We start from the raw sequence: 27,814 nt of genomic DNA, 5'->3' as shown, positions 1-27,814 counted from the left end.
ATCGGCTTGACATCCTACTTAGTTTACAGCTTAATTCTAACTCACTAAATTAGATTCTAAGGCATTGTGCTTATTTTGTTCATGAAATAAAAATGTATCCTCCCACTTGTAAAGAAGCTAACAGGTAAGGTTTCACATTTAGCTCACTTCCAGTTGTAACATTTTCAGGTTTTTATTTAAAACTGAATTATTTCTGACTTACATGACTCCAGGCTCCTCTGTAAAGGAAAGGTAGAATAAAGGCAAGGCACGTTAGCAACACTGTGGTTACCATCAGTATCCAGTGCACCTAAAACAAGAGAGAAATAACAGAAGTCAAATGTTGCAGTGAGCTGCTTGCATTTTTCCAACGGCGACTTAAGGTTAATACTTGAACAGCAACCATATACCACTTAGAATCAGAGAATCCCTACAGTGCAGAAGGAGGTCATTCGGCCCATCGAGCCTGCACTGACAACAATCCCACCCAGGCCCTATCCTTGTAACCCCACGTAATCCCCCTGACACTAAGGGGCAATCCCACCCAGACCTGTTCCCTGTGACCCCAAGTTTTTACTCCACTAATCCTCCTAACCTACACGTCTTGGGACACTAAGGGGCAATTTAGCATGACCAATCCACCTAACCTGCACATCTTTGGAGTGTGGGAGGAAACTGGAGCACCCGGAGGAAACCCACGCAGACACGGGGAGAATGTACAAACTCCACACAGACAGTGATCCGAGGCCGGAATTGAACCCGGGTCCCTGGCACAGTGAGGCAGCAGTGCCGCTTACTGAATTGTCAAACTCCGAATAGTCAAAACATCTTAGTATACTATGTTTAGAATGTATATTTGGGGAGGGGGAGGGATGGTGGCACAGTGGTTAGCACTGCTGCCTCACAGTATCAGGGACCCACGTTCAATTCCAGCCTCAGGTGCCTGTCTGAATCTGTACATTCTCCCTGTGTCTGCGAGGGTTTCCTTCAGGTGCTCTGGTTTCCTCCCACAGTCTAATGATGAGTAGATTAGGTTGATTGGCCATGCTAAATTGCCCCTTAGTGTCAAAGGGGTTAGCAATGTAAATACATGGGGTTACGGGGAGAGGGTGGGAGTGTTGTTGGTGCAGGCTCAATGGGTCAAATGGCCTCTTTCTGCACTGTAGGAATTCTATGCTATTTTTTGTTTCCAACATCCAACTGCATTTAATGTTAAAATTGAACATTGATTTATTGATGATGCATCAGACCTTCAAACCTTTCATTCTGGTCAACACTTATGTGACAATGTTGAAAAGCTTGAGCTGATGGACAAAGGTCTATTGTACAAAAGAGCACCATTTGATTTGATTTATTATTATCACATGTATTAACATACAGTGAAAAGTATTGTTTCTTGTGCGCGCTACAAAGTATACCATTCATAGAGAAGGAAAGGAGAGTGCAGAACGTAGTGTTACAGTCATAGCTAGGGTGTAGAGAAAGATCAGCTTAATGCACGGTAAGTCCATTCAAAACTCTGACAGCAGCAGGGAAGAAGCTGTTCTTGAGTCAGTTGGCACGTGACTTCAGACTTTTGTATCTTTTTCCCGACGGAAGAAGGTGGAAGAGAATGTCCAGGGTCCTTAATTATGCTGGCTGCTTTGCCGAGGCAGCAGGAAGTGTAGACAGAGTTAATGGATGGGAGGCTGGTTTGCGTGATGGATTGGGCTACATTCACGACTTTTTGTAGTTCCTTGCGGTCTTGGGCAGAGCAGGAGCCATACCAAGCTGTGATACAACCAGAAAGAATGCTTTCTATGGTGCATCTGTAAAAGTTGGAGAGAGTTGTAGCCGACGTGCCAAATTTCCTTCGTCTTCTGAAAAAATAGAGGCATTGGTGGGCTTTCTTAACTATGGTGTCAGCATGGGGGGGACCAGGACAGGTTGTTTGTGACCTGGACACCTAAAAACTTGAAGCTCTCGACCTTTTCTACTTTGTCCCCGTTGATGTAGACAGGGGCATGTTCTCCTTTACACTTCCTGAAGTCGATGACAATCTCCTTCGTTTTGTTGACATTGAGGGAGAGATTATTGTTGCCGCACCAGTTCACCAGATTCTCTATCTCATTAGTAAAAGATAGAACTAGAAGGTATACTCGGCACAGCTTGCAAGAAGTTGCCTTGCTCCGGCGCCATCTTGAGACGAGTTTGAAAAGAGCATGATCATGTGCATGAAAAACAATGGTTAGGTGATGTCTATTGATGGTTTTGAAGGGCTAAACATTGCAGGATGAAGGAGATTTTGAGGGTCACTCCACCCACATCACAGGGTCCTTCACTCTGCCCTTTTATAAAGAGCAAAGATCAGTACAGCCCAGGAATAGGCCCTTTGGCTCACCAAGCCCGCACCGACACATGGCGCTTTTCGAAACTAAAGATCTATGCGAACAATTTGAAAACTAAAACTGTCATCCTAGGGCACAATTGTTCTACTATTTCATCATGTGACAAGAAATGGTTGATTGGAAATGCAACCACAGGCCAGTGGCAGTTCAATGCGGCAGTCATTTCAGCAATTTGAATCTGAAATTCAATAATGCAGAACTAGGAGGTGTCACTGGAGTTTGCCATTGTACAGCAAGTGGTTAAACATTGACTGCTTAAAGCCCAGTGTAGGTCAAATCTGTGAGATGCCATTGGGAGTACAAGGGCAATGTACAAAGAACAAACAACAAAGAACAAAGAACAATACAGCACAGGAACAGGCCCTTCGGCCCTCCAAGCCCGCGCCGCTCCCCGGTCCAGGATTGAATCCTGAATCCAGGATCCCCGCCCAATTTTCCAGCCTATCTACATACCAAAATCCTATCCACCGAGCTGTCCCTCACAGCTACGATGCTTTGTTCATTACAACCTATTAACTCACCCCCACCCCCCCATTCCAGACCATGTGATCTCCAGGGAGAGGCGAAAACCCAGAGTGAAAAACCCCAGGGCCAATATGGGGAAAAAAATCTGGGAAATTCCTCTCCGACCCCCTGAGGCGATCGAAACGAGTCCAGGAGATCACAATGGCCCTGATCAGGAAATGCTTCCCAACCCTAGTCATTTCCACTTCCACGAACACCATATGAATTCCCTGCCCCCGAGACAGGTTCCCAACTATCCGCAGTCTCGCTCTGTACTGGCACCAGCAAGATGATCATAGAATGAAGCCTTGAAACGAGATACAAGGAACAATTAGCCCGCGCCGCTCCCTGGTCCAGACTAGACCACTCTTTTGTATCCCTCCATTCCCACTCCGTTCATATAGCTGTCTAGATAAGTCTTAAACGTTCCCAGTGTGTCCGCCACCACCACCTTGCCCGGCAACACATTCCATACAGTTTGCTTTCTCACACTGACTTTGTCCTAAAGAGGAACCACTTTTTATTGATACAAATTTCCAGTCTAGTTTACCTGCTGTGTGTACTATCATGCCCGTCTCTATGGCATGCACACACCCTGAGGTTTAGAACCAAAAAAAAAAGCAATGGCAGTATAAGTCTGCTCTATTCAGCCAGTGCAACAAACCCATACCACTCTCAAGTGCAGTACAAGTTCACTTGTATGGTAACGCTACTCGTCACCCATAGCTTTAGTGTTTATGTCAACGCAAGGAGCAAATAAAAATCCAAGGTCAAGTGCAGAGTTTTGCAAATTAAGTGAGGCCGATCCATCATAAAACTATTTCAGTGAGATGCTCTGGTATCATTGATAAATAATGGGCTGAATCTTGCTCAAAACATAACAGCACGTTAACATTACACACCATTACTAATAGACCAATTGTCAACAACTTCAGGGTGAAGAGACTGGCTGCATGATACAAATCCTCAAGTGAGTCTTTGGGGTTCTCTTTCCCAGAGAGTGGGGGAGACAGGATCATTGAATATTTCTAAGGCAGAAATAGATAGATTCTTGACTAACAAGAGAGTCAAAGGTTATTGTGGGTTAGTGGAATGTGGAACCGAGGCCACAAGCATCCTTTCCGGATGTATCACAGCTTGGTATGGGACCTGCTCTGTCCAAGACTGCAAGAAACTACTGCAAGAAAGGGTTGTGAATGTAGCCCAGTCCAACACACAAACCAGCCTCCCACCCATTAACTCTGTCTACACTTCCTGCTGCCGCGGCAAAGCAGCCAGCATAATTAAGGACCCCATGCACCCCACACATACTCTCTTCCACCTTCTTCCGTCAAGAAAAAGATACAAAAGTCTGAGGTCAGGTACCAACTAACTCAAGAACAGCTTCTTCCCTGCTGCCATCAGACTTTTGAATGGACTTACCTCGCCTCAAGTTGATCTTTCGCTACACCCTAGATATGACTGTAACACTACATTCTACACTCCCTTCCTTCTCTATGTAGGGTATGCTTTGTCTGTATAGCGTGCAAGAAACAATACTTTTCACTGTATACTAATACATGTGACAATAATAAATCAAATCAACAATCCAATCAATCATGATCTCATTGAATGGTAGAACAAGCTTGAGTGGCCAAAGTACCTACTCCTGCTCCTAATATGAATTGGACTTGTGGCTGGGATAAGCACCTGAACTCCCATTCACTTCAAAGCTTTCATGGATGGAAATGGGCCTGCACCACTTGCCTGCCGTACTGGGGGCTTGGGTAGGTCAGTTGGACCTGAAAGAAAGCTGAATTTATTGCCCATGATTGAAGATCCAGTTATTTAAATGTAATGGACATACGTTTTGATCATTCATCACCATTGGGTCAAACAGTGCCTGTGTGAATTTTAGAGGGGAAAATTTGGAAGTGGAACTGCAGCAGCTAATGCCATTTGATTTTCATACATTCAAACTAATGGATGAAAAGGCCAGTGAATGCTATAATGGATGGTGGATCTCCCTACAAGACATCCTCATCTGCATTCTGCTCATGTGATTTGAGCAGAGCACCCAGGGAAAGACTAAAATCTCTATAGTAAAAAAATGGATTTACGCACAATATTTATCAGCATCACAACCTCTATAATTTGCTGCTGCTGAATTTAAAGTGTTAAAGTTTATTTATTAGTTGCAAGTAGGCTTACATTAACACTGCAATGAAGTTACTATGAGAATCCCCTAGTCGCCACACTCCAGTACCTGTTTGGGTACACTGAGGGAGAATTTAGCATGGCCAATGCACCTAACCAGCACGTCTTTTGGACTGTGGGAAACCAGAGCACTCAGAGGGAATCCACACAGACACAGGGAGAATGTGCAAACTCTGCACAGACAGTGACACAGCCAGGAATCAAACCCAGGTCCCTGGCACTATGAGGCGGCAATACCACCCCACCTGTTCTTTATGGGCGGGTTTGGTTAGGTTATATTTGGAGTTTGGAATTTGAACCTACATTAGCCACTATTATTGATACAGCACTGACATTTACCTGAAACCAGACCTTTTTGCCAAACAGTGTGCTGGTTGGCCAGACGGGTTTAAAGAATCGAGCTACAATGACACCGATGTTGGCCGTAGTCACCCAAGCAATAAACATTAATGCACCTAAGGGGAAAAGATAAAAACTGTTACTTATCATGGCATACTAAAGCGTAACCTGAAAAGTCCCTATGAATCAAATGAGCAAAAGTCTAAAGTTTCTTATACCCTTGTCTAGGCACGCTCACTGATGTGCGAAGACATAATCACAAGTGCTAGTGCTCGTTCAGTTAGAATCATAGAATCCCTACAGTGCAGAAGGAGGGCATTTGGCCCATCAAGTCTACACCAACCACAATCCAGCTCAAGTCCTATCCCCAAAACCCCTGGCATTTACCCTAGCTAGCCCCCCTGACACTGAGGGGCAATTTAGCATGGCCAATCCACCTAACCAGCACATCTTTGGACTGTGGGAGGAAACCCACACAGACACAGAAAGAATGTGCAAACTCCATGCAGACAGTGACCCAAACCGGGAATTGAACCTGGGCCCCTGCCATTGTGAGGCAGCAGTGCTAACCACTGTGCCACCGTGCCGCTCAACACCCAAGTGGTTAGCCAAGCAAATCATAATTTAATGATTGAATACTTTAAATCGCTGTACACAAACAATTGTGTGGGTTATTTTTAATTCATATAAAAACAAATATTACCATTGATACCAATGTCCAGCCAATTTGGTTCAAGCCCTGTGACATTAAGAAGTGACTCTGGTACACCTTAGAAAGAGGCATCAGTGTACATTGAAACAACAGGACTGGGCTATCTGCAGCAAGAATACCAAAAGCAGCAGATAATAGATAAAGCTTAGTGTCTTCACAACCTGGGGATCAGAGCAAGGCACTAGATGGTGGTGGACATCAGGAGAAGGTGAATCCTGAATATCCCATCCTGAATCACAGTGGAGCCCAGCAGGTAAGAGGAGCAGAACTGATTTAAATGTTTGTCAGCATCTTTTATCAAATGCCACATGGATGATATTACTCCACCTTCTCTTAAGGTCCTCAGCATCAGAGCTGCTAATGTCCAACCAGTTTTGTTCACTCCATGTGGTATGAAAAAGCAGCTGTGTACACTGGACACAGGATGGGCTATAGTACATGATAATATCTGGATGCACTTCTGCACACCAAAACTAGCCACACTCCAACCCATCCACGTCAAACTTTCCCCCCAGTGCAAGTATGACACTTGCACCTATCTGACAATGTGAACAATGTCTCAATCATGTCCTGTCCACACAAAGCAGGTCAGATCTAACCTTAATAATCATACTTTTAGTCTCCTTCCAGCCAGATGAGAGAAGGAGTCATCAATAATAGTTCATAAATAAATAATGTTAAAATCCCTGTCGAGTGGGATAACTTTTATTTACAAAGATTTGAATTCCCAGTGTTGAATTTAAAGGAATTGCATGACAAAATTTCAAGTTAAGACTTTTACTGCAACAAACTAAAATCAACATTGACCAAACATTAATTAATAGGCAAGTAAGACTCTCAGCTGCAGAAAAGGCATCCCTTATTGTTGTTTTAACACACTTGAAAACCCCTTGCTACATTCATTTTTTACATCACACTCGCCACAGAATTATCATCTTTACACAAACCAGTCCAAATCCATTCCCAGTTTCTAAAGCCTCACTTCTTCCCATTTCACTGAGTCGTAACATCTAGAAACTGTTGAAGGTTCTTTTCCTTAGTCTTCCAAACTGACTGCTAGCAGCTAGGCTCACTCTGGTGATCTGTTCCTCTAGCCAGGATCAACCTTCCAATGTCATGGAATTTCCATGGGTTCCATCTCTCCGACTGCAGAACATCTCCATACTTGCATTCCCTCTGGTAGCTAACAAAATGAGCTTCTTTCTCTCTGCTGACTGCAGCAGCTGCTGTTTCCCCCCATCCCCCTTCCCTTCCTCTCTCTGTCCAGATTTCTTTTAATCAAATCAGACTGCCTGGCAATCTGTAACTCCAACTATGGCAAAGCGACCTGCTCTGTCCTTTGTTCTAAGCTGTTAAACTTGCCACATGGATTTCAATAGCAATTGACCTGGGCCCCTGTCCAAAATGGTAACAAGGTCACACCAGTTTATTGCCTGGCAGAATGAGCAGGAAGTCACATGTTCCCTTTTTACCTTGAATGAAAAGACCCAGTTTAAAACATAACCATCTTATAAAAAGCTCACATTTCTAACAATAAGCAAAATAACATGCACTGATATAGCACCTATCACAACCCTAAAGCCTGTGACTACTTTAAAAATGTAGTTACTATTTTAATGATGGAAAATAATCTGCTCACCAATTCCACTAGAACTACCAGTTACATACTTTCTCACAGGCTGCAAAGGAAGATACCTATAGTGTGGCTGAGGTCAGCCATTGTTGCAAGAGCAACTCTGAACGGCATCCCAGCGCAGCCATCTTCAGTTGCTTCTTCAATGAGCCTGCCTCTGTCATAAGATCAGGAGTGAAACTGTTGCCTACCATGTTCAGCTCCATTCATAACTTGTCTGGCAAGGATGCTACCGGGCCAGCCATTGTTCATTTGTTCAGGCGATGTGCATATCACTAGTGGGCCAACATTTGTTGCCCATCTCTAATTACTCTTGAACTGAGTGGCTTACTTACTGAGCCATTTCAAAGGGAGCCTACAATAGGACATGCTGTTAAAGGCAGCTGCCCCTTAGCACATACACCAGATTGTGCTCAATTTGCACAGATTCAGGTTCAAACATGGGCCTGGATTTTCATCTGGGTTTTTGGTAGTACAGGGCATGCAACTTCGTGCCTTGCAGTCCCACTGATTGCTTATTTTCCCTGGAATTTTGTGTTTTCAATGAAGGGTTGAGCACATTGTGTGATTTGCGAGCAACGAGTGGATTTGGGCTCGTATTTGTGGAAGGGAAGCTACTGGAAGGGTGTAGAGATGGGTACGTCCTGTCCTCTGCCAAATGAAAGGGTAGTAAAAGGCTCGACATCAGAAACCTGCCTGGAGAAACCTTGCCATGACACTGAAGGTTACTTGTAACCCTTTTACTATAAGTACGGTGTCCTGACATGTTGGATGAAACATTATTTCCCTGTGCAGCCAATTGACTCTATCCCTTGCTTAAAACAACACATACCGAAGGGTTCACTTGTTACTCTACTTTTGAGTTACTTTGCTGCACCAATCTTTTGTTTCACAGCCCTGAAAGTCTCTGAGTCTTAAAGGGACATCATGCTCACATAGTTCTGCAAGTCACCACAGTGGCACAGTTCATCTGCTGCACCCTCACTCCAACTCAAATCCTCTCACACCCATAGCAGCCACTCAAGGCATTCCCTTTCAGAGAACGCAGCAAACTGAGCACTCCCAACCCTACCTCCAGAAACGCCACAAAAACAGGTCATAAAGCCCTCAAGCCCTTACTCCATTTGTGACCTGGAACATGGCTTGCCACCCTGCCGCTGCAACGCAATGCTTAGGCCACCAAGCCTGTGCAAGGCAAACCCTTCCCTCCCATGCCACACCTTCCACTTGTGATCATTGACTCCCATGAAGTTCATGACAAGGAAATACATGCCTCTCCCGTTCCCCTTTCCAGGATGGCCCACTCCCAGGAGTCCCAGGAAGGAGCAGCATCCCGGTTCCCCTCGAACATGATCTGGAGATCCTGCTGGAGGCCCATAGGAACATCCTGTTTCCCCCCCCAAGGCCCAGGTTGCCTTCCAGGACTACAAAGGCAGTCTGGCCAAACAGACTTGAGGTTGGCAATGCCTTGGGCCAGCACCAGAGAATATATATATCCATTGTCTTCAATAATCCTCTGCACTATAGTAGGATGAATTGAGATGTTCCTATTACATGGGGAGGCGATGGCCTGGTGGTATTATTGCTAGACTATTAATCCAGAAACTCAGCTAAGGTTCTGGGGACCCGGGTTCAAATCCCGCCACAGCAGATGGTAGAATTTGAATTCAAAAAAAAAAAAATCTGGAATTAAGAATCTACTGATGACCATGAAACCATTGTCGATTGTTGGAAAAATCCATCTGGTTCACTAATGTCCTTTAGGGAAGGAAATCTGCCATCCTTACCTGGTCTGGCCTGCATGTGACTCCAGAGCCACAGCAATGTGGTTGACTCTCAACTGCCTCTGAACAAAGGCAACTAGGGATGGGCAATAAATGCTGGCCAGTCAGCGATGCCAATGTCCCACGCATGAATAAAAAAACACTTGTGCAGCCTGGCTTTGCTGTATGCAGCATGTCCAGGCCCTTGGGTGGACACAAGGTGCATGGTGCTCAAAAGTGCAGCAGCCAAGGTGAATCAAATAATGTACAAGTGAATGGAGAACATTGAGGAGACGACAATTGATACATCTTGACGAGATCTCCAATTACAATGCTCGATGATGCTATTCTCCTTGGAAGAAGGCCCATAAGACCAGAATGCTTCCAATGCCCTTGACCTGGCAGAAGCGGTCACATCTCGAATGTTTTAAAGATTCTAAAAACCCATACCAGCACATGAGAATGGCACGCAAGAGGAAATACAATTTTTCTGTGGTCCTCGCAATGGGAAATCCAACCTCAGAAGAAGTATGTGCCCATGGACAAGGCCACAGAGAGGAAAATTGCATTTACAGCAAGTAAAGTTGAGTTCTGCAATCTGATTCACACCTCTTGTGGGAGACAAGAACCTGACCTTTACATTCACATTGATCATTTCAGTACAACCCACTGTTCAGTACAATACAACTCAACTTACCATGAGCCTTAATAAATAGGGGCGATCGAGAGCCCGTGAGCTCACGAGGGGATCCACCAAAGTGAACCTTCCCATGTGTAATCAGTGGCTGGCGGTGATGTTTATGAATCCTTCCTTCAATAAAATAAAATAACCGATAGTTATATCAAGTATATTACACTTGTAAATTTCTTATTACTTATTTTAGTTAGTGCATCATTCTGGCAGCATTAAACATATTGTGCAAATAATATGATAATGAGAAAGATAAAAAGCAAGTTGTCAAATTAACACCAGCCCTGAAAATGAAATGTGCCAAAACATGAGAAAATTAAGTGTTTATTCAGGGAAAACAAATGTAATTATTTAAAGTGGAACGTAAGTAACAACAGCAGTGAAGTAGTTATATAACAGCTTTTTCAAGGATCAGTCGGGAAATGTCTTGCATGGATTCAGACTGGGATGCTTGCTGGTTCAATCTTGTAATGATTTATTTTGATCTTAGCCATTGTATCTAATGGGAACTATAGGATATAGAATCATTGAATCCCTACAGTGCAGGAGGAAGCCATTCAGCCCATTGAGCCTGGACTGACAACAATCCCACCCAGGCCCTATCCCTGTAACCCCACATATTTACTCCATGAATCCCCCTGACAGTAAGGGGCAATTTAGCACGGCCAATTCACCTAACCTGCACATCTTTGAATTTTGGGAGGAAACTGGAGCACCCGAAGCAAACCCATTCAGACACGGGGAGAACGTGGAATAGACACTTGAACCTGTGGAATTGCAGTCCAGCACAAGCACCTTCAAGAGAGGGGAATGGAAAATAGGTGGACGTACCAGTAGAAGGTGGTCTCTCATAGTCCTCAGAACAGCCCTCTGCAATCACCTCAAAAAACACCTTCACTAAAAATTCAGAGCAAGGCAGAAAATGGGGCTATAATTCCCTATAAACATGATTCCTGAAAGACAGCCCTGTCATACTGCACACCAGAGCATTACATGGTAATAGTTTTGCCAATTTACAAAGAGAGTTGAGATCATTACTCCACAAGGTGATGCTGATTTTAAATCTTAAACAGGGCAAATGCTAGACCAGTAAAACTAGGTAGTATGGTGGTACAGTGGAATTGAACCCGGGTCCCTGGTGCTGTGAGGCAGCAGTGCTAACCACTGTTCCATACATGGTTATCTGGATATTCTGTTGAATAAGGACAGATGAAAGGGGTGGGGGGCATGGTGGCACAGTGGTTAGCACTGCTGCCTCACAGCGCCAGGGACCTGGGTTCAATTCCCGCCTCGGGGCACTGTCTGTGTGGAGTTTGCACATTCTCCCTGAGTCTGCATATGTTTCCTCCGGGTCACCAGTTTCCTCCCACAGTCCAAAGATGTACAGATTAGGTTGATTGGCCATGCTAAATTGACCCGAGTGCCAGCGGGGGTAAATATGTGGGGTTACAGGAATAAGGCCTGGGTGGAATTGTGGTCAGTGCAGGCTCGATGGGCAGAAAGGCCTCCTTCTGCACTGTAGGGATTTTATGAGAATAAATACAATGGCACTTCAACTTTGTCAATAATTTTTCTATATTTTGTATCTTTCTTGTGGATGTTACCTTATTCAGGCTCCTGCTGTCTCAAAGTAGTCTCATATGGCTTTGCTTTGGTGAGTGGAGAAGTCAGATATCTGACCTGATTTCCTATCTATATTAGCACTTTTGCATTGAAACACTCTAAAACCACTTAGCCCCACCTAGCTGATTAACCATGTATTCAATGTGCACGCTGCAGGTATATTTACATTGTTTATAAAGGGACAAACCCACCATTCTCAGCTCTTCCTTCTGCTAGGAAAATGTAATATTGTCTGTCCAGGAGGTCAAAACGTTCGCTGTATTCAGAGAGATGAATGTTCCTCCTGAATGAACACTGAGTCACCCCATCTTCGAAACTCCATGCCATATCATGAAGAGGAATCTGCAATAATTTACCATTGTTAAACAGCAAATTATTTTCCCAATTTCATATCTATTGCCATTAATGAGCATGAAAAGAAAGGAACGTATGAATGTAAGAAAGTTTAGCGAGGGAAGTCTATGCCCACTCGTTCCCTTCCCGTGATGTTCACTCTATACAGAACACAGGTCCCTCCTGGTCCCCCCATGCCGACACTATAATAAAGGAAGCCCACCAATGCCTCTGCTTTCTCAGAAGACTAAGGAAATTTGGCATGTCCTCTACAACTCTCACCAACATTTACACATGCACCATAGAAAGCATTCTTTCTGGTTGTATCACAGCTTGGTATGGCTCCTGCTCTGCCCAAGACCGCAAGGAACTACAAAGGGTCATGAATGAAGTCCATCACTCAAACCAGCCTCCCATCCATTGACACTGTCTACACTTCCCACTGCCTCAGAAAAGCAGCCAGCATAATTAAGAACCCCACGCACCTCAGACATGCTCTCTTCCATCAGGAAAAAGATACAAAAGCCTGAGATCATGTACCAACCAATTCAAGATCAGCTTCTTCCCTGCTGCCATAGAGTTATGAATGAATCTACCTCGCATTAGGTTGATCTTTCTCTACACCCTAGCTATGACTGTAATACTACATTCTGCACTCTCTCCTTTCCTTCTCTATGTACGGTACACTTTGTATAGCGCACAAGAAACAATACTTTTCGCTGTATACTAATACATGTGACAATAATAAATCAAATCAACGGTACGATTATTTTATCATACACTTCCATCCATCATGATCTATTGAATTCCAATCTTATGAACACTAACCTTAATGAAAAAGGGAACCAGGCCAAGTATAAAGCAAGCTGTCACCCAAGATGAATTACATCCGCCCTAACATTCTGTTGTTAAATACTTTTATTGCTTTTTATCTCCACCTTCTCAATCATTATCATTCCAGCTCCAACCAACTGATCCTGAATCAGTTACCTGTTCTAGGAACCCCCTTCCACATGTTTACTGTGATTGGAACAAAATGTTTCCCCAATCCCAAACCCTGCTCAATGTAAGAAAATGCAACTTGCAATTTTCTTATAGAAATATGCCATAAACTGCAGTGACCAGTTAACCTGTCTTAGTGTTGTCGATTGAGAGAAGGATGGTTGCTGGGAAAGTGGGAGAATACTCTGTTCATCTTCAAAACGTACACAGAGACTTTACAAGGACCTGCATCATTCAGACAGGCATATAGATCAATTGAGATAATAGAAGGCAATTTTGCACCCACCTGAGAGTTCAATATTGGATGTGAACGGCCAGTGGAATGGGCTGGATTGATCTGTACACTTTGATCATTTACAACACACAAATAGACGTCGTCATTACCCTGATAACAGAAGATTGTTAAGTAAATATAAATCACACCTGGAATAACCAAGCCCCACTATGTCAATACACCACCTAATCTATCTGCACTTATTTTTTGTTGCACTATTTACTTTCTCATTAACAAAATTACATAAGGTCCTGCTGCCAATGGATACATTACAGACTTGCATGTCCTAGTCATTCCCCTGTAAAAATTCATTCCTGGACCGAGCAGAACTCTGTTCATCTCACACTTCCAGAGGGATTTTTGGAAATTATTGTTCCTGTGTTTTTCAATATATAATGGGGTGGATTCTGAGGACTCCCTCACGAGGAATGAGGCAATAGCTCCCTGAAAATGATGGGGAATAACCTATTGCCCTGTTACCGATACCACTGTAGTCACAGCAAACTCCAACCAGGCTTCATGCAGCAAAGTCAGTCAATACTTTGCCTAGTATCAGCTGGCAGTCCAGTCAAAGAGAGGTCATAAGGTAAGTTGTGCTGTGTGTGTTTGTGTGTGTGTGAGTGTGGGGTGGGATGGCGGGGGGGCAGTGCTAGAGGATCAGGAATACTCCCAAAATTGCAACTAAATCATAGAAGCTTATCACTGCTCCCTCTTCCATTCTGGGGAGCGAGATGGGTCTAGCAGGGCAACAGCCCATGTTTCTTATGTGGAAGCCATAGGAAACCCCCGAGCTTTTTTCAACAACACAATAACGAGATAAAAGTTACCCTTGGACTCCTCTTTGGCTACAGAACTAGCTGATATGAGGCAGTGTGTACAGAATGTACGCCTCACCTAGTAATGCCCTAAAATGTAAAATCAAGATCCCATCCAAGCTTTAGGCCTCAATTTGAATGTTAAAGGACTTAGGTGTATGCTTCGGTTGTCTAAAAGTAGGTCTGAGGGAAGATAGGACCTGGGTGTCACTGAGAATGGGGCAGTAATGACTTTCTATCATCTTGGGGGCATCACCATCCCATTTCCAACTGCTGAGGGGTCTCAAAATCACTTGTTTTGTTTCTATTCTAAGCTTTGTCCCTATTTGAATATGTAACTTTCAGGGGAATACTGGATAATAATTCCTTTGGTCCCATGTCCCCACCCCATTTGCTCATAAAAACAGTATATTTCAATGTTAATATTAACATTTTTAAAAATGAGATTTCTTGGAATCCATCATTCTATTAAATGCAATGAGACTTAGAACTTAATTTTGGCATGTGTTAATACTGAAACCATTGTGGCTGCCAAGCTGTTCGACTCACAATAACACCGGATCTGCAGTATAATTTTGTGATCTTTAAAAATATATATTCTTTCATGAGTTGCGGACGTCACTGGCTGGGCCAGCATTTGTTGCCCATCCCTAATTGCTCTTGCGAAGTGATGAGTCGCCACCCTGAACCGCTGCAGTACATGTCCATCCGCATTGCTGTTCGGAAGGGAGTTTCAGGATTTTGCCCCGAGTGACAGTGAGGGAATAGTTCCGGGTCAGAATGGCAGGGGAACTTTTAGATGATTCCATACAAATGCTACCCTTGTCCTTCTTGGTGGTAGAGGTCACGGGTTTGGAAGGTACTATTGAAGGAATCGTGGTGAGTTGCTTCAATGCTTCTTGTAGATGGTCCACGCTGCTGCCACTGTGTCGGTGGTGGAGGGAGTGAATGCTGAAGGTTGTGGATGAGGTGCCAATCAAGTGGATAGCTTTGTCCCGAATGGTGCCGAGCTTGAGTGTCGCTGGAATTGGGCCTGGACTTGATTCCAAAGGGGAACGGCGAGAGATTTATGGAAATCTCACATTGGAGTGTCAAATCTGGTTAAAAAAACTCACGGGATGTGCACATTTGTTAAACTTAATAGGAGTCAGTTTCAATAAACATTCTCAACCACGTTCTCAAGCGGCATGGTGGCACAGCACTGCTGCCTCACAGCACCAGGGACCCGGGTTCAATTCCTGGCTCGGGTCAAAATCTGCGTGGAGTTTGCACGCTCTCCCCGTGTCTGCGTGGTTTTCCTCCGGGTGCTCCAGTTTCCTCCCACAGTCTGAAAGACGTGCTGGTTAGGTGCATTGACCGGAACAGGCGCCAGACTGAGGCGACTAGGTGAATTTCACAGTAACTTCTTTGAAGTGTTAATGTAAGCCTTACTTAATAAATAAACTTTTTTGTTAAATGATTAAAGATGAAACTCTGCAGATATCGGTGAGCAAGAATGCTGACAACTCTCTCCTCTGAGAGAGGTTTCCAACAAGAGCCAGGACTAAGAAAGAGTGATTGAGTGGATTGAACTGTTGGCATATCAGGACATTCACAAACATTGTAAATATTGGCAACTGCCTTCACCCAATACAAGGAGAATTTTAATTTCCTATGATACTGACCATCCATTTATCATCTGACAGGGCGAAAGAGATGTAACCATTTGAAGGTCCACTCAACTCAAACAGCACTGAAGAATCTTGCTTTGCGAAGGAGAGGAAGAAGCATAATTGATCCAGCTCAGGGTCACATCCAGAGGGATTCCGTAGGCAAAATTTTTTACGGCCACATTCCGTCACATTGAACTGGCAACAGAAGAAGCTAAAATGGATCATTTCCATATAGTTGGCGACTGAGCTTGACATTTTTTTCATTGCATTAAAGGCTGCACCTTAGCGTTACAAAATTAATTTTAAATTATTTCCGTGCATGCACCTGATTTAAAGAAGTGGTACTGTCATTAAATGATATGTTTGGAAATAGGTATCAGTGATGCTGGGTGGGAAATCAATAGAATCCCCGAAGAAATCGTGTAAATGGTTAAAAACAGCTGTCGGGTAGTATGGGGAGCCAGGGACGTGGGTTCGATTCCCAGCTTGGGTCATTGTCTGTGTAGAGTCTGCATGTTCTCCCCATGTCTGAGTGGGCTTCCTCCGGGTGCTCCGGTTTCCTCCCACAGTCCAAAAATGTGTAGGTTAGGTTGCCTGGCCCAAGCTAAATTTAGCCTAGTGTCAGGGGATTAGCAGGGTAAATATGTGGGGTTATGGGAATAGGGCCTGGGTGGGATTGTGTAGACTCGATGGGCTGGATGGCCACCTTCTGCACTGTAGGGATTCTATGATTCTATTCTATGATTCTCCCCGTGTCTGGATGGGTTTCCTCCGGGTGCTCCAGTTTCCTCCCGCAGTCCGAAAGACGTGGTGATTAGGTGCATTGGCCATGCTAAATTCTCCCTCAGTGTACCCAAACAGGTGCTGAAGTGTGGTGACTAGGGGATTTTCACAGTAACTTCATTGCAGTGTTAATGTAAGCCTACTTGTGACACTAATAAATAAACGTTTATCCAGAATATCCAAAGTAAAAGCATGAGATTGCGAGATCTCGGGAAAATTCTCTCAAAGGATTTGGGAAAGACTGATCTGGCACAGCATGACATCTCGTTCGGCCAAGTATCATAACTTGATATGATCAATCTTAGAACCAGTGAAATTTACAGATTCTGGGTTGATCAGAATCACTCACTGCAGCCAATCATCAGTTTTTTTTCCGATTCATGGGATGTGGGCATCGCTGGGTGCCTTTGAACTAAGTCGCTTGCTAGGCTATTTCAGAGGGCAATGAAGAGTCAACCACATTGCTGTGGATCTGGAGCCATATGTAGGCTAGAGCAGGTGAGGGTGGCAGACTTCCTTCCCTAAAAGACAAACAAAGAAAAGGGAAGTACAGCTCAGGAACAGGCCCGCCAAGCCGGTGCCGGTCATGATGCCCTAACTAAACTAAAAAAAAATCTTCTGCCCTTACTGGGTCTGTGTCCCTCTATTTCATGTACCCATCCAGATATCTCTTAAATGTTGCTAATGTGCCTGCTTCCACCACTTCCTCTGGCAGCATGTTCCCGGCATCCATCACTCTGTGAAAAACTTCCCCCACACATCTCCCTTAAACTTCCCCCCTCTCACCTTGAACCTGTGCTCCCTTGTAATTGACACTTCAACCATAGGAAAAAGCCACTGACTATCCACCCTGTCTATGCCTCTCATAATTTTGTGGACCGATATCTGCACATCTGGAACGAAATAGACTAGTTAGTGACAGGCAGCACGGTTTTGTATGGAGAAGCTCATGTCTCACCAGCTTGATTGAGTTTTTTGAAGCAGTGACAAAGATAATTGATGAGGGAAGGGCTATGGATGTAGTTTATATGGACTTCAATAAGGCATTTGACAAGGTCCCACATGGCAGACCTCCATTTTTCCAGTGAAAACAATCCTAGTTTATTCAACCTCTCCTCATAGCCAACACCCTCGAGACCAGGCAACATCCTGATTAATCTTCTTTGCACTCTCTCCAAAGTTTCCACATCCTTCTGGTAGTGTGGCAACCAGAACTGCACGCAATACTCCAAATGTGGCCTAACTAAGGTTTTATGTAGCTGCAACATGATTTGCCAACTCTTGTATTCAATGCCCTGGCCGATGAAGGCAAGCATGCCATATGCCTACTTAATCATCTTGCCAGTTTTAGGGAACTGTGGACCTGCATGCCCAGATCCCTCTGTATGTTAATGTTCCTTAGGGTTCTGCCATTTACAGTATAATTCACACCTAAATTTGATCCTCCAAAATACATCACCTCGCACTTATTCGGATTAAACTCCATCTGCCATTTCTGTGCCCAAGTCTCCAATCTATCTATCTGCCATCAGTTGATGTCATATACATGGATTTTAGTAAGGCGTTTGATAAGGTCCCCCATGGTCGGCTTATGATGAAAGTGAGGAGGTGTGGGATAGAGGGAAAGTTGGCCGATTGGATAAGTAACTGGCTGTCTGATCGAACAGTAAGAAGTCTCACAACACCAGGTTAAAGTCCAACCCATCCAACCCATCTACTAGTCTATTTCTTTCCAAATGTGCATATATTCTGTCCCTCAGTATCTTCTTCAAAAGCTTCCCCACCACTGACACCAGGCTCACTGGCCTACAATTTCCTGGATTATTCCTGCTTCCTTTCTTAAACAGGAGAACAACATTGACTATTTTACAGTCCTCTGGAACCTTGCCTGTGGTCAAAGGAGATGTGAAGATATATGTTAAGGCCCCAGATATTTCTCCCCTTGCCTCCCTCAGTAAACAGGTATAGATCCCATCTGCCCTGGGGACTTGTCTACTTTAATGCAATTCAGGATACATAAGAACATAAGAAATAGGAGCAGGAGTAGGCCATCTAGCCCCTCGAGCCTGCCCCGCCATTCAATAATATCATGGCTGATCTGACGTGGATCAGTACCACTTACCCGCCTGACCCCCATAACCCTCAATTCCCTTACCGATCAGGAATCCATCCATCCGCGCTTTAAACATATTCAGCGAGGTAGCCTCCACCACCTCAGTGGGCAGAGAATTCCAGAGATTCACCACCCTCTGGGAGAAGAAGTTCTTCCTCAACTCTGTCTTAAACCGACCCCCCTTTATTTTGAGGCTGTGTCCTCTAGTTTTAACTTCCTTACTAAGTGGAAAGAATCTCTCCGCCTCCACCCTATCCAGCCCCCGCATTATCTTATAAGTCTCCATAAGATCCCCCCCTCATCCTTCTAAACTCCAACGAGTACAAACCCAATCTCCTCAGCCTCTCCTCATAATCCAAACCCCTCATCTCCGGTATCAACCTGGTGAACCTTCTCTGCACTCCCTCCAATGCCAATATATCCTTCCTCATATAAGGGGACCAATACTGCACACAGTATTCCAGCTGCGGCCTCACCAATGCCCTGTACAGGTGCATCAAGACATCCCTGCTTTTATATTCTATCCCCCTCGCGATATAGGCCAACATCCCATTTGCCTTCTTGATCACCTGTACCAATACCATTGAGTCCACTCAATCAATTAAAGTCTGTTGGACTTTAACCTGGTGTTGTGAGACTTCTTACTGTGCTTACCCCAGTCCAACGCCGGCATCTCCACATCATGTCTGATCGAAGACAGAGAGTGGTGGTGGATGGAAAATTTTCGGATTGGAGGCAAGTTGCTAGCGGAGTGCCACAGGGATCAGTGCTTGGTCCTCTGCTCTTTGTGATTTTTATTAATGACTTAGAGGAGGGGGCTGAAGGGTGGATCAGTAAATTTGCTGAAGACACCAAGATTGGTGGAGTAGTGGATGAGGTGGAGGGCTGTTGTAGACTGCAAAGAGACATAGATAGGATGCAAAGCTGGGCTGAAAAATGGCAAATGGAGTTTAACCCTGATAAATGTGAGGTGATTCATTTTGGTAAGACTAATTTAAATGTGGATTACAGGGTCAAAGGTAGGGTTCTGAAGACTGTGGAGGAACAGAGAGATCTTGGGGTCCATATCCACAGATCTCTAAAGTTTGCCACTCAAGTGGATAGAGCTGTGAAGAAAGCCTGTGTGTTTGCTTTTATTAACAGGGGGTTGGAGTTTAAGAGCTGTGGGGTTATGCTGCAACTGTACAGGACTTGGTGAGACCACATTTGGAATATTGTGTGCAGTTCTGATCACCTCACTATAAGAAGGATGTGGAAGCGCTGGAAAGAGTGCAGAGGAGATTTACCAGGATGCTGCCTGGTTTGGAGGGTAGGTCTTATGAGGAAAGGTTGAGGGAGCTAGGGCTGTGCTCTCTGGAGTGGAGGAGGCTGAGGGGAGACTTAATAGAGGTTTATAAAATGATGAAGGGGATAGATAGAGTGAACGTTCAAGGACTATTTCCTTGGGTGGATGGAGCTATTACAAGGGGGCATAACTATAGGGTTCGTGGTGGGAGATATAGGAAGGATATCAGAGGTAGGTTCTTTACGCAGAGAGTGGTTGGGGTGTGGAATGGACTGCCTGCAGTGATAGTGGAGTCAGACACTTTAGGAACATTTAAGTGGTTATTGGATAGGCACATGGAGCACACCAGGATGATAGGGAGTGGGATAGCTTGATCTTGGTTTCAGATAAAGCTCGGCACAACATCGTGGGCCGAAGGGCCTGTTCTGTGCTGTACTGTTCTATGTTCTATCTATATCCTGTTGTATCCTCTGACAATCCCCGGCACTATCAGCAACTCCACCAATCTTTGTGTCATCCGTAAACTTTCTAATCAGACCACCTACATTTTCCTCCAGATCCTTTATATATACTACAAACAAAAGAGGTCCCAGCACTGACCCCTGCAAAAAAACACTAGCGATAGATCTCCATTCTGAAAAACACCCTTCCACTGCTAGTCTGGCTTCTATAACCAAGCCAGTTCTGTATTGATATAGCCACCCACTCTGAATCCCATGTGATTTTAATTTTTGTACCAGTCTGCCATATGGGACCTTGTCAAATGCCTTATTAAAGCCATATAAACTACATCCATATAAACTACATCCATCTTTGTCACCGCTTCAAAAAACTCAATCAAGCTGGTGAGACATGAGCTTCTCCATACTAAACCATGCTGCCTGTCACTAACTAGTCTATTTCTTTCCAAATGTGCATATATTCTGTCCCTCAGTATCTTCTTCAAAAGCTTCCCCACCACTGACACCAGGCTCACTGGCCTACAATTTCCTGGATTATTCCTGCTTCCTTTCTTAAACAGGAGAACAACATTGACTATTTTACAGTCCTCTGGAACCTTGCCTGTGGTCAAAGGAGACGTGAAGATATCTGTTAAGGCCCCAGATATTTCTCCCCTTGCCTCCCTCAGTAAACAGGTATAGATCCCATCTGCCCTGGGGACTTGTCTACTTTAATGCAATTCAGGATACCCCCAATACTTCCTCCTTCGGTATAGAACATAGAAAAGCTACAGCACAAACAGGCCCTTCGGCCCGCAAGTTGCGCCGAACAATTTCCTTACCTTCTAGGCACATCTATAACCCTCTATCTTACTAACCTCCATGAACCTATCCAAAAATATCTTAAAAGACTCAACCAAAACGCTTCCACCACCACTACCGGCAGCCAATTCCACGCACCCACCACCCTCAGTGAAAAACTTACCCCTAACATCTCCTCTTAACCTACTCCCCAGCACCCTAAACCTGTGGCCTCTCGTGACAACCATTTCAGCCCTGGGTAAAAGCCTCTGAGAATCCACTCTATCAATACCTCTCGACATCTTATACACCTCTATCAGGTCACCTCTCATCCTTTGCCTCTCCAAGGAGAATAGACCTAGCTCTCTCAACCTATCCTCATAAGGCATACCACTTAATCCTGGCAACATCCTCGTAAATCTCCTCTGCACCCGTTCTATGGCTTCCACGTCCTTTCTGTAATGAGGCGACCAGAACTGGGCACAGTACTCCAGGTGGGGTCTGACCAGGGTCCTATACAGCTGCAGCATTATCTCCCGATTTCTAAACTCAATTCCTCTATTGATGAAGGCCAGTATTCCATACGCCTTCTTAACTACAACCTCTACCTGCGACGCCGCTTTGAGCGTCCTATGAACCCGGACCCCAAGATCCTTCTGATCTTCCACACTGCCAAGCGTCTTACCCTTAATATTATATCCTTCCATTCTATTCGACCTGTCAAAATGAACCACCACACACTTATCTAGGTTGAAGTCCATCTGCCACTTCTCTGCCCAGTCTTGCATCTTATCTATGTCTCGTTGCAACTGCTGACATCCCTCTACACTATCCACAACACCTCCAACCTTTGTGTCATCAGCAAACTTGCCAACCCATCCTTCCACTTCCTTATCCAGGTCATTTATAAAAATCACAAAGAGCAAGGGTCCCAGAACAGATCCCTGGGGCACCCCACTGGTGACCGACCTCCACTCTTGAAAAGACCCATCTACAACCACTCTTTGCCTTCTGTGGGCAAGCCAGTTCGGAATCCACAAAGAAACGTCCCCTTGTATCCCATGCCCCTTCACTTTCTCCATAAGCCTTGCATGGGGCACCTTATCAAATGCCTTACTGAAATCCATATAAACTACATCTACCACTCTTCCCCTGTCTATGTGTCTAGTCACATCTTCAAAAAACTCAATCAGACTCGTAAGGCATGATCTGCCTCGGACAAAGCCGTGCTGGCTACTTCTGATCATACTATTCCTTTCCAAATGTTCATAAATCCTGCCTCTCAGGATCTTCTCCATCAACTTACCTACCACTGAGGTTACACTCACCGGTCTATAATTTCCTGGGCTATCTCTTCTCCCTTTCTTGAATAATGGAACCACATCCGCCATCCTCCTATCCTCCGGAACCTCTCCCATCTCCATTGACGACGCAAAGATCATCGCCAGAGGATCAGCAATCTTTTCCCTCGCCTCCCACAGTAACCTGGGGTACATCCCATCCGGTCCCGGCGATTTATCTAACTTGATGCTTTTCAACAGCTCCAACACATCCTCTTTCCTAATGCCCACATGCTCAATCTTCTCAGTCCACTGCAAGTCTGCACTGCAACTACCAAGATCCTTTTCCACTGTGAATACTGAAGCAAAGTATTCATTGAGTACCTCTGCTATTTCAACCGGTTCAATACAGACTTTCCCACCGTCATATTTGATAGGTCCTATTCCTTCACATCTTATCCTCTTGCTCTTCACATACTTGTAGAATGCCTTGGGGTTTTCCTTTATCCTGTCTGCCAAGGCCTTCTCATGTCCCCTCCTGGCTCTTCTAATTTCCCTCTTTAGTTCCTTCCTACTAGTCGTATACTCTTTTAGATTTCTAACATTACCTAGCTCCCTGAACCTTTTGTAGGCTTTTCTTTTCTTCCTGACTAAATCCGTTACAGCTTTCGTGCACCACGGTTTCTGTAACCTACCATAACTACCCTGTCGCACCGGAACATTTCCGTGCAGAGCTCCACACAAATTTTCCTTGCAAGTTTGCCACATTTCTTCCATACATTTCCCTGAGAAAACCTCCTTCCAATTTATGCCTCTAATTTCCTGCCTAATAGCATCATAGCTGCCCTTACTCCAGATAAACACTTTCCTAGCTCGGCTGATCCTATCTCTCTCCAATGCTAGTGTAAAGGAGATAGAGTTATGATCACTATCCCCAAAATGCTCTCCCACTGATAGATCTGACACCTGCCCAGGTTCATTCCCTAATATCAAATCAAGCACACCCTCTCCTCTTGTAGGCTTATCCACATACTGTGTCAGGAAGCTCTCCTGAACACACCTAACAAACTCCTCTCCATCTAAACCCCTTACCCTAGGGATATTCCAATCGATATTTGGGAAATATCGATTGGATATCAAAAGGTTTGGCTGGGTGCCAAATTCTCCATTCTTACTGGCAGTGATAGCTGAGGCATGCAAGAACAGAAAATTCCAGCCATATATTGGGTGGGTATAAAACAAGCACTCCAACCAATCTTATAGGTTTCCTGTAAGATGAATATACGTTAAAATCATTCTCCCAAGTATCAAAGGAGGAAATTGTAATCTAAACGTTTTGACCTGAAATTACATCTTATATGATAGAAATTTAATCCTGTGCTTCCTTTATGTAATACAGGCACTCTTTATTAAAAATTAGAGTTGTAAAAATCATAGAATCCTACAGTGCAGAAGGAGGCCATTTGGCCCATCGAGTCTGCACCGCCCACAATCCCACCCAGGCCCTATCCCCATGCATTTACCCTAGCTGGTCCCCCTGACACTAAGGGACAATTTAGCATGGCCAATCCACTTAACCTAATCTTTGGACTGTGGGAAGAAACCGGAGCACCCTGAGGAAACCCACGCAGACATGGGGAGAATGTATAAACTCCACAGAGACAGTGAACCAAGCCGGCAATCGAACCCGGATCCATGGCACTGTGAGACAGTAGTGCTGACCACTGTGCCACCTTAAAATAAGTTAAACCTTTCCAAAGATATGTGAATGAATCTGCTGTGCAATGCTGATCTCATTACATCGAAAGTAAACCATCAGTTCCACGGGCTACTTCTTCTGAAGTTATGCTTAAATGGGAATTCTCGACAGTTATTGGAGATATCCCAAGATAGATTTTCACAAGTGCCCACCCAAAATGTGAAACTCAATTTCAGTTAAAGTATGATTTGTAATGCAGAAAGGTGGAAGAACAATTTTCATAAAATAAAATTTAAATTCAGTAAATCATCCACATGTCTACTCAAAACATGAATCAAACTTATTTCTAAACATGCTGTGTCATCTTTTCCCCTTGAAATCCAACATCTTATCTTGAATCGATTTGGAGGGCACTTACTGGTTCAGTCAACTGGCTGTTAATTGGTAAAATTGGTGGAGATTCCATTGTAGTCTGCACTGGTAGAGGAGGGGCATTTAGTTGAGAAATCACTGGACCACGTAACTTCACCCAATAAATGTTGAACTTCTGAACCACTGTGACCCTGAAATGAAAACAGATGAAGTTAAGGGAGAAATACAGAAATATCCTTCTTCTGTCAAAAAACAAAGGAAATACTTACTAGTGGATGAGGGGCTCAATCTCCTATGCTAAATTCTAGATACAAACAACCTGTTTGGCCACTTCCAAGTCTCAATGGATACCATGGGGGCGATCTTACCATTTCACCCCACAGGCCGATGGGTTCTCTCTGGTGAGAATCACAGTTGGTCCCCAGCAATGGCCCCCCCAGGGAGGTTGGGGGTTAGGGGGGATACCCCTTGACCAGTGCCAGCCTGGCAATGCCAGCCCTGCACCCTGGCACTGCCCACCAACTGATCGAAGGGTGTGGTCCGGCAGCTTATCACAGGCTGGTCAGGCAGCCGTTCATTGGGGGGGGGGGGGGGGGGGGGGGGAAATCAGTTCAGCCGGGTGCAAGGGTCGTGATAAGCCCCGGGCTCCAGTGGTAGGGGGTGTGCTTTGTTTCGGCAGGCTGAGTGCAGCAGAGGCTGAGTGCAGCAGAGGCTGAGTGCAGCAGAGGCTGAGTGCAGCAGAGGCTGAGTGACAGCCTCTCTGCTAGAGACCTGCACTTGTGCAATGGTGTCCTCTGCTGCTCTCAGCCGGTATTCAGGCGACTTGAGCCCCACTCCCTCCCTCTACAGGCAAGAAACCATTTCTGCTGATTTTACATGCACTGAGTGCATCAGATCACAAATTTGAGCTCACCTAAAAAGAGATCTGAAACTCTCACACCCGTCCTGGATTTAGAATTTTTTTTAGTAAGGACCCCGTCCCCACATCTTCCTCTCTGCAGCAAACTCTTCTAATACTTCACCTGGAAAATGAGGAGAGCCCCAAACTTGACAAGTGTTTCTGATATTGCTATAAATGACAAACAAAAGAAATCGACCCCAAGAGTTAAAGATGCATGGCCTCCAGTGCAATAAAGGTACATCTGTTCACACTGCCGGGCACTGGGTAAGCTATGTCGTAATTTGGTGATGTCTATGGATCAAAATTATTTCTGAACATCCTTTCCCATCTCTTGCCCTTGAAATCCAACACCTTATCCTGAAACTTTAGAGGACACCTACTGGTTTAGTCAGCTGGGAGTTAATTGCCAACATTGGTGAAGATTCTGTTGTAATCTGTGTTGGGAAAAGATTTTTTTACAGATTTTCAATCCATTGGAAGTAATGGAATGACAAGCAGGCAGCTTTCATGTGTATGGCACAATCCTCACAGCTAGATTGCTGCCTAAAGAGTAGGAAGATGAAAACCTCGACCAATGTAGCCCAGAATACTGCATTAAAGTATTTGCATTGCAGTTAACATTTCTTTACTCTGGTTTGCCCAAGTGTTGTAATATTATACCGGTAAAAAGTCAAGGTGGGACTTTAACAGAAGATGCAGCAACTTACATTTATACAGTCCATTTAATATAGTTAATCATCCCAAGACACCTAAAGGCAATATAAATAACTTGGAGCCACAGAAGAAGATATTAGGGAAGATGAGCATAGACGTAGGTTTAAGGAGCATCAGAAAAGAGAAGAAAGAGATTGAGAGGCAATGAAGTTTAGGGTGGGAATTCCAGAGCTTACAGACAATGTAATTGAGAGCATGGCTGCCAATGATGGATAAAGTACTGTGTATGTGATATGATTAATCATAGAATCCTTACAGTGCAAAGGAGTCCATTGGCCCATCGAGCTTGCACCGACAACAATCTTACCCAGGCCCTATCACCTAAACCCTCATATTTACCCTATTAATTCCCCTGCACTAAGGGGCAATTTACCATAGTCAATCAACCTAACCCACACATCGTTGGAGTGTGGGAGGAAAGCACCCAAAGGAAACTCACGCAGACATGGGGATAACGTGATGAATCAGAAAGAGTGGAAGGGTCTGAAGAGGTGGTGATGAGATGGAGCTGAGTATCATTGCCATAAGTGTGGGATCTGGTAATGTGTTTTTGGATGATATCATCGAGTGATATATGAGAAGTAGCAGGGGGCGAAGGATACTCGTTGTGGGAGTCGAGAAGCAAAAATGCAGCAAGAAGAGAACAGAAGACTTTGCAGCTGATCACTGGCTATGATTCGATACACAATAGAAACAAGCTAAGTCAATTACACTAGGCTGGAGATCAGGAGGAGAATGGTGTGGTCAACTGTCTCAAAGTCTGCAGATTCCATTGCTGAATGTGAACACCTATCATCAATTACCATTGTTGCAATATACTTATACATTTGGCCTCCATTTACTGTAGAAAAGGTAATGGAATTTTATTCTATTATTTTATACTTGTACAGTGAAAATAAAGTGAATAGTTCCTAAGTGATTAAGCTTCAGGATCTGTTCTGCTATTGATGTTTTTGGTTCCTTTATTCCACGATTCAATGACATTCAGTTGTGTGTTGTGCAGTAAGTGGAAAGGAAATATAGTTTAAAGTTTATTTATTAGTGTCACAAGTAGGCTTACATTAACACTGCAAAGAAGTTACTGTGAAAATCCCCTAGTCGACACACTCCGACGCCTGAAGGAGAATTTGGCACGGCCAATGCACCTGACCAGCAAGTCTTTCCAGACTGTGAGAGGAAACAGGAGCACCCAGAGGAAACCCACGCAGACACGGTGAGAACATGCAGACTCACACAGACAGTGACCCAAGCTGTGAGGCAGCAGTGCTAACCACTGTGCCAACATGCTGCCCTTTTTAGTAGGGTCACTCATGGATAAAAACAATATTTGGTACAAAAATGTACAATTCTTATCGCAATAAAATGTGACAATCTGGAAAACATACAAATCCCTCATGCACATTAACTGATGTTTCATTTGCACTTACACTAACTTGCATGTGACATCTCCATTTTAGACCTATATCAAACATTAACCACTGCACAATGTTAAATGTTATCTTAGTTTAAACTCATCTAATTTT

The 27,814-nt window shown here is 44.3% G+C and overlaps 1 protein-coding gene across 4 annotated transcripts in view; it reads right to left on the bottom strand.

Annotated features, from left to right (window-relative positions):
- The window catches only part of frrs1b (ferric-chelate reductase 1b), a 53,598-nt gene that overhangs the window by 8,141 nt on the left and 17,643 nt on the right, over nt 1-27,814 (bottom strand). For all 4 annotated transcript variants that reach the window (XM_078218793.1, XM_078218794.1, XM_078218795.1 and 1 more), the window contains exons 5-11: nt 24,723-24,867; nt 15,916-16,098; nt 13,449-13,547; nt 12,019-12,169; nt 10,211-10,324; nt 5,406-5,521; nt 203-289 (exon numbers count right to left, since the gene is read on the bottom strand). In XM_078218793.1, the coding sequence (XP_078074919.1) occupies nt 203-289; nt 5,406-5,521; nt 10,211-10,324; nt 12,019-12,169; nt 13,449-13,547; nt 15,916-16,098; nt 24,723-24,867 (895 nt within the window). The remainder of the gene's footprint in view (nt 1-202; nt 290-5,405; nt 5,522-10,210; nt 10,325-12,018; nt 12,170-13,448; nt 13,548-15,915; nt 16,099-24,722; nt 24,868-27,814) is intronic.

This window comes from Mustelus asterias, chromosome 8 (genome assembly GCF_964213995.1).
Source record: "Mustelus asterias chromosome 8, sMusAst1.hap1.1, whole genome shotgun sequence".
Lineage (NCBI taxonomy): Eukaryota > Metazoa > Chordata > Chondrichthyes > Carcharhiniformes > Triakidae > Mustelus > Mustelus asterias.
The sequence above is the reverse complement of the archived record's forward strand: the minus strand, read 5'-3'. Positions and strand labels throughout refer to the sequence as shown.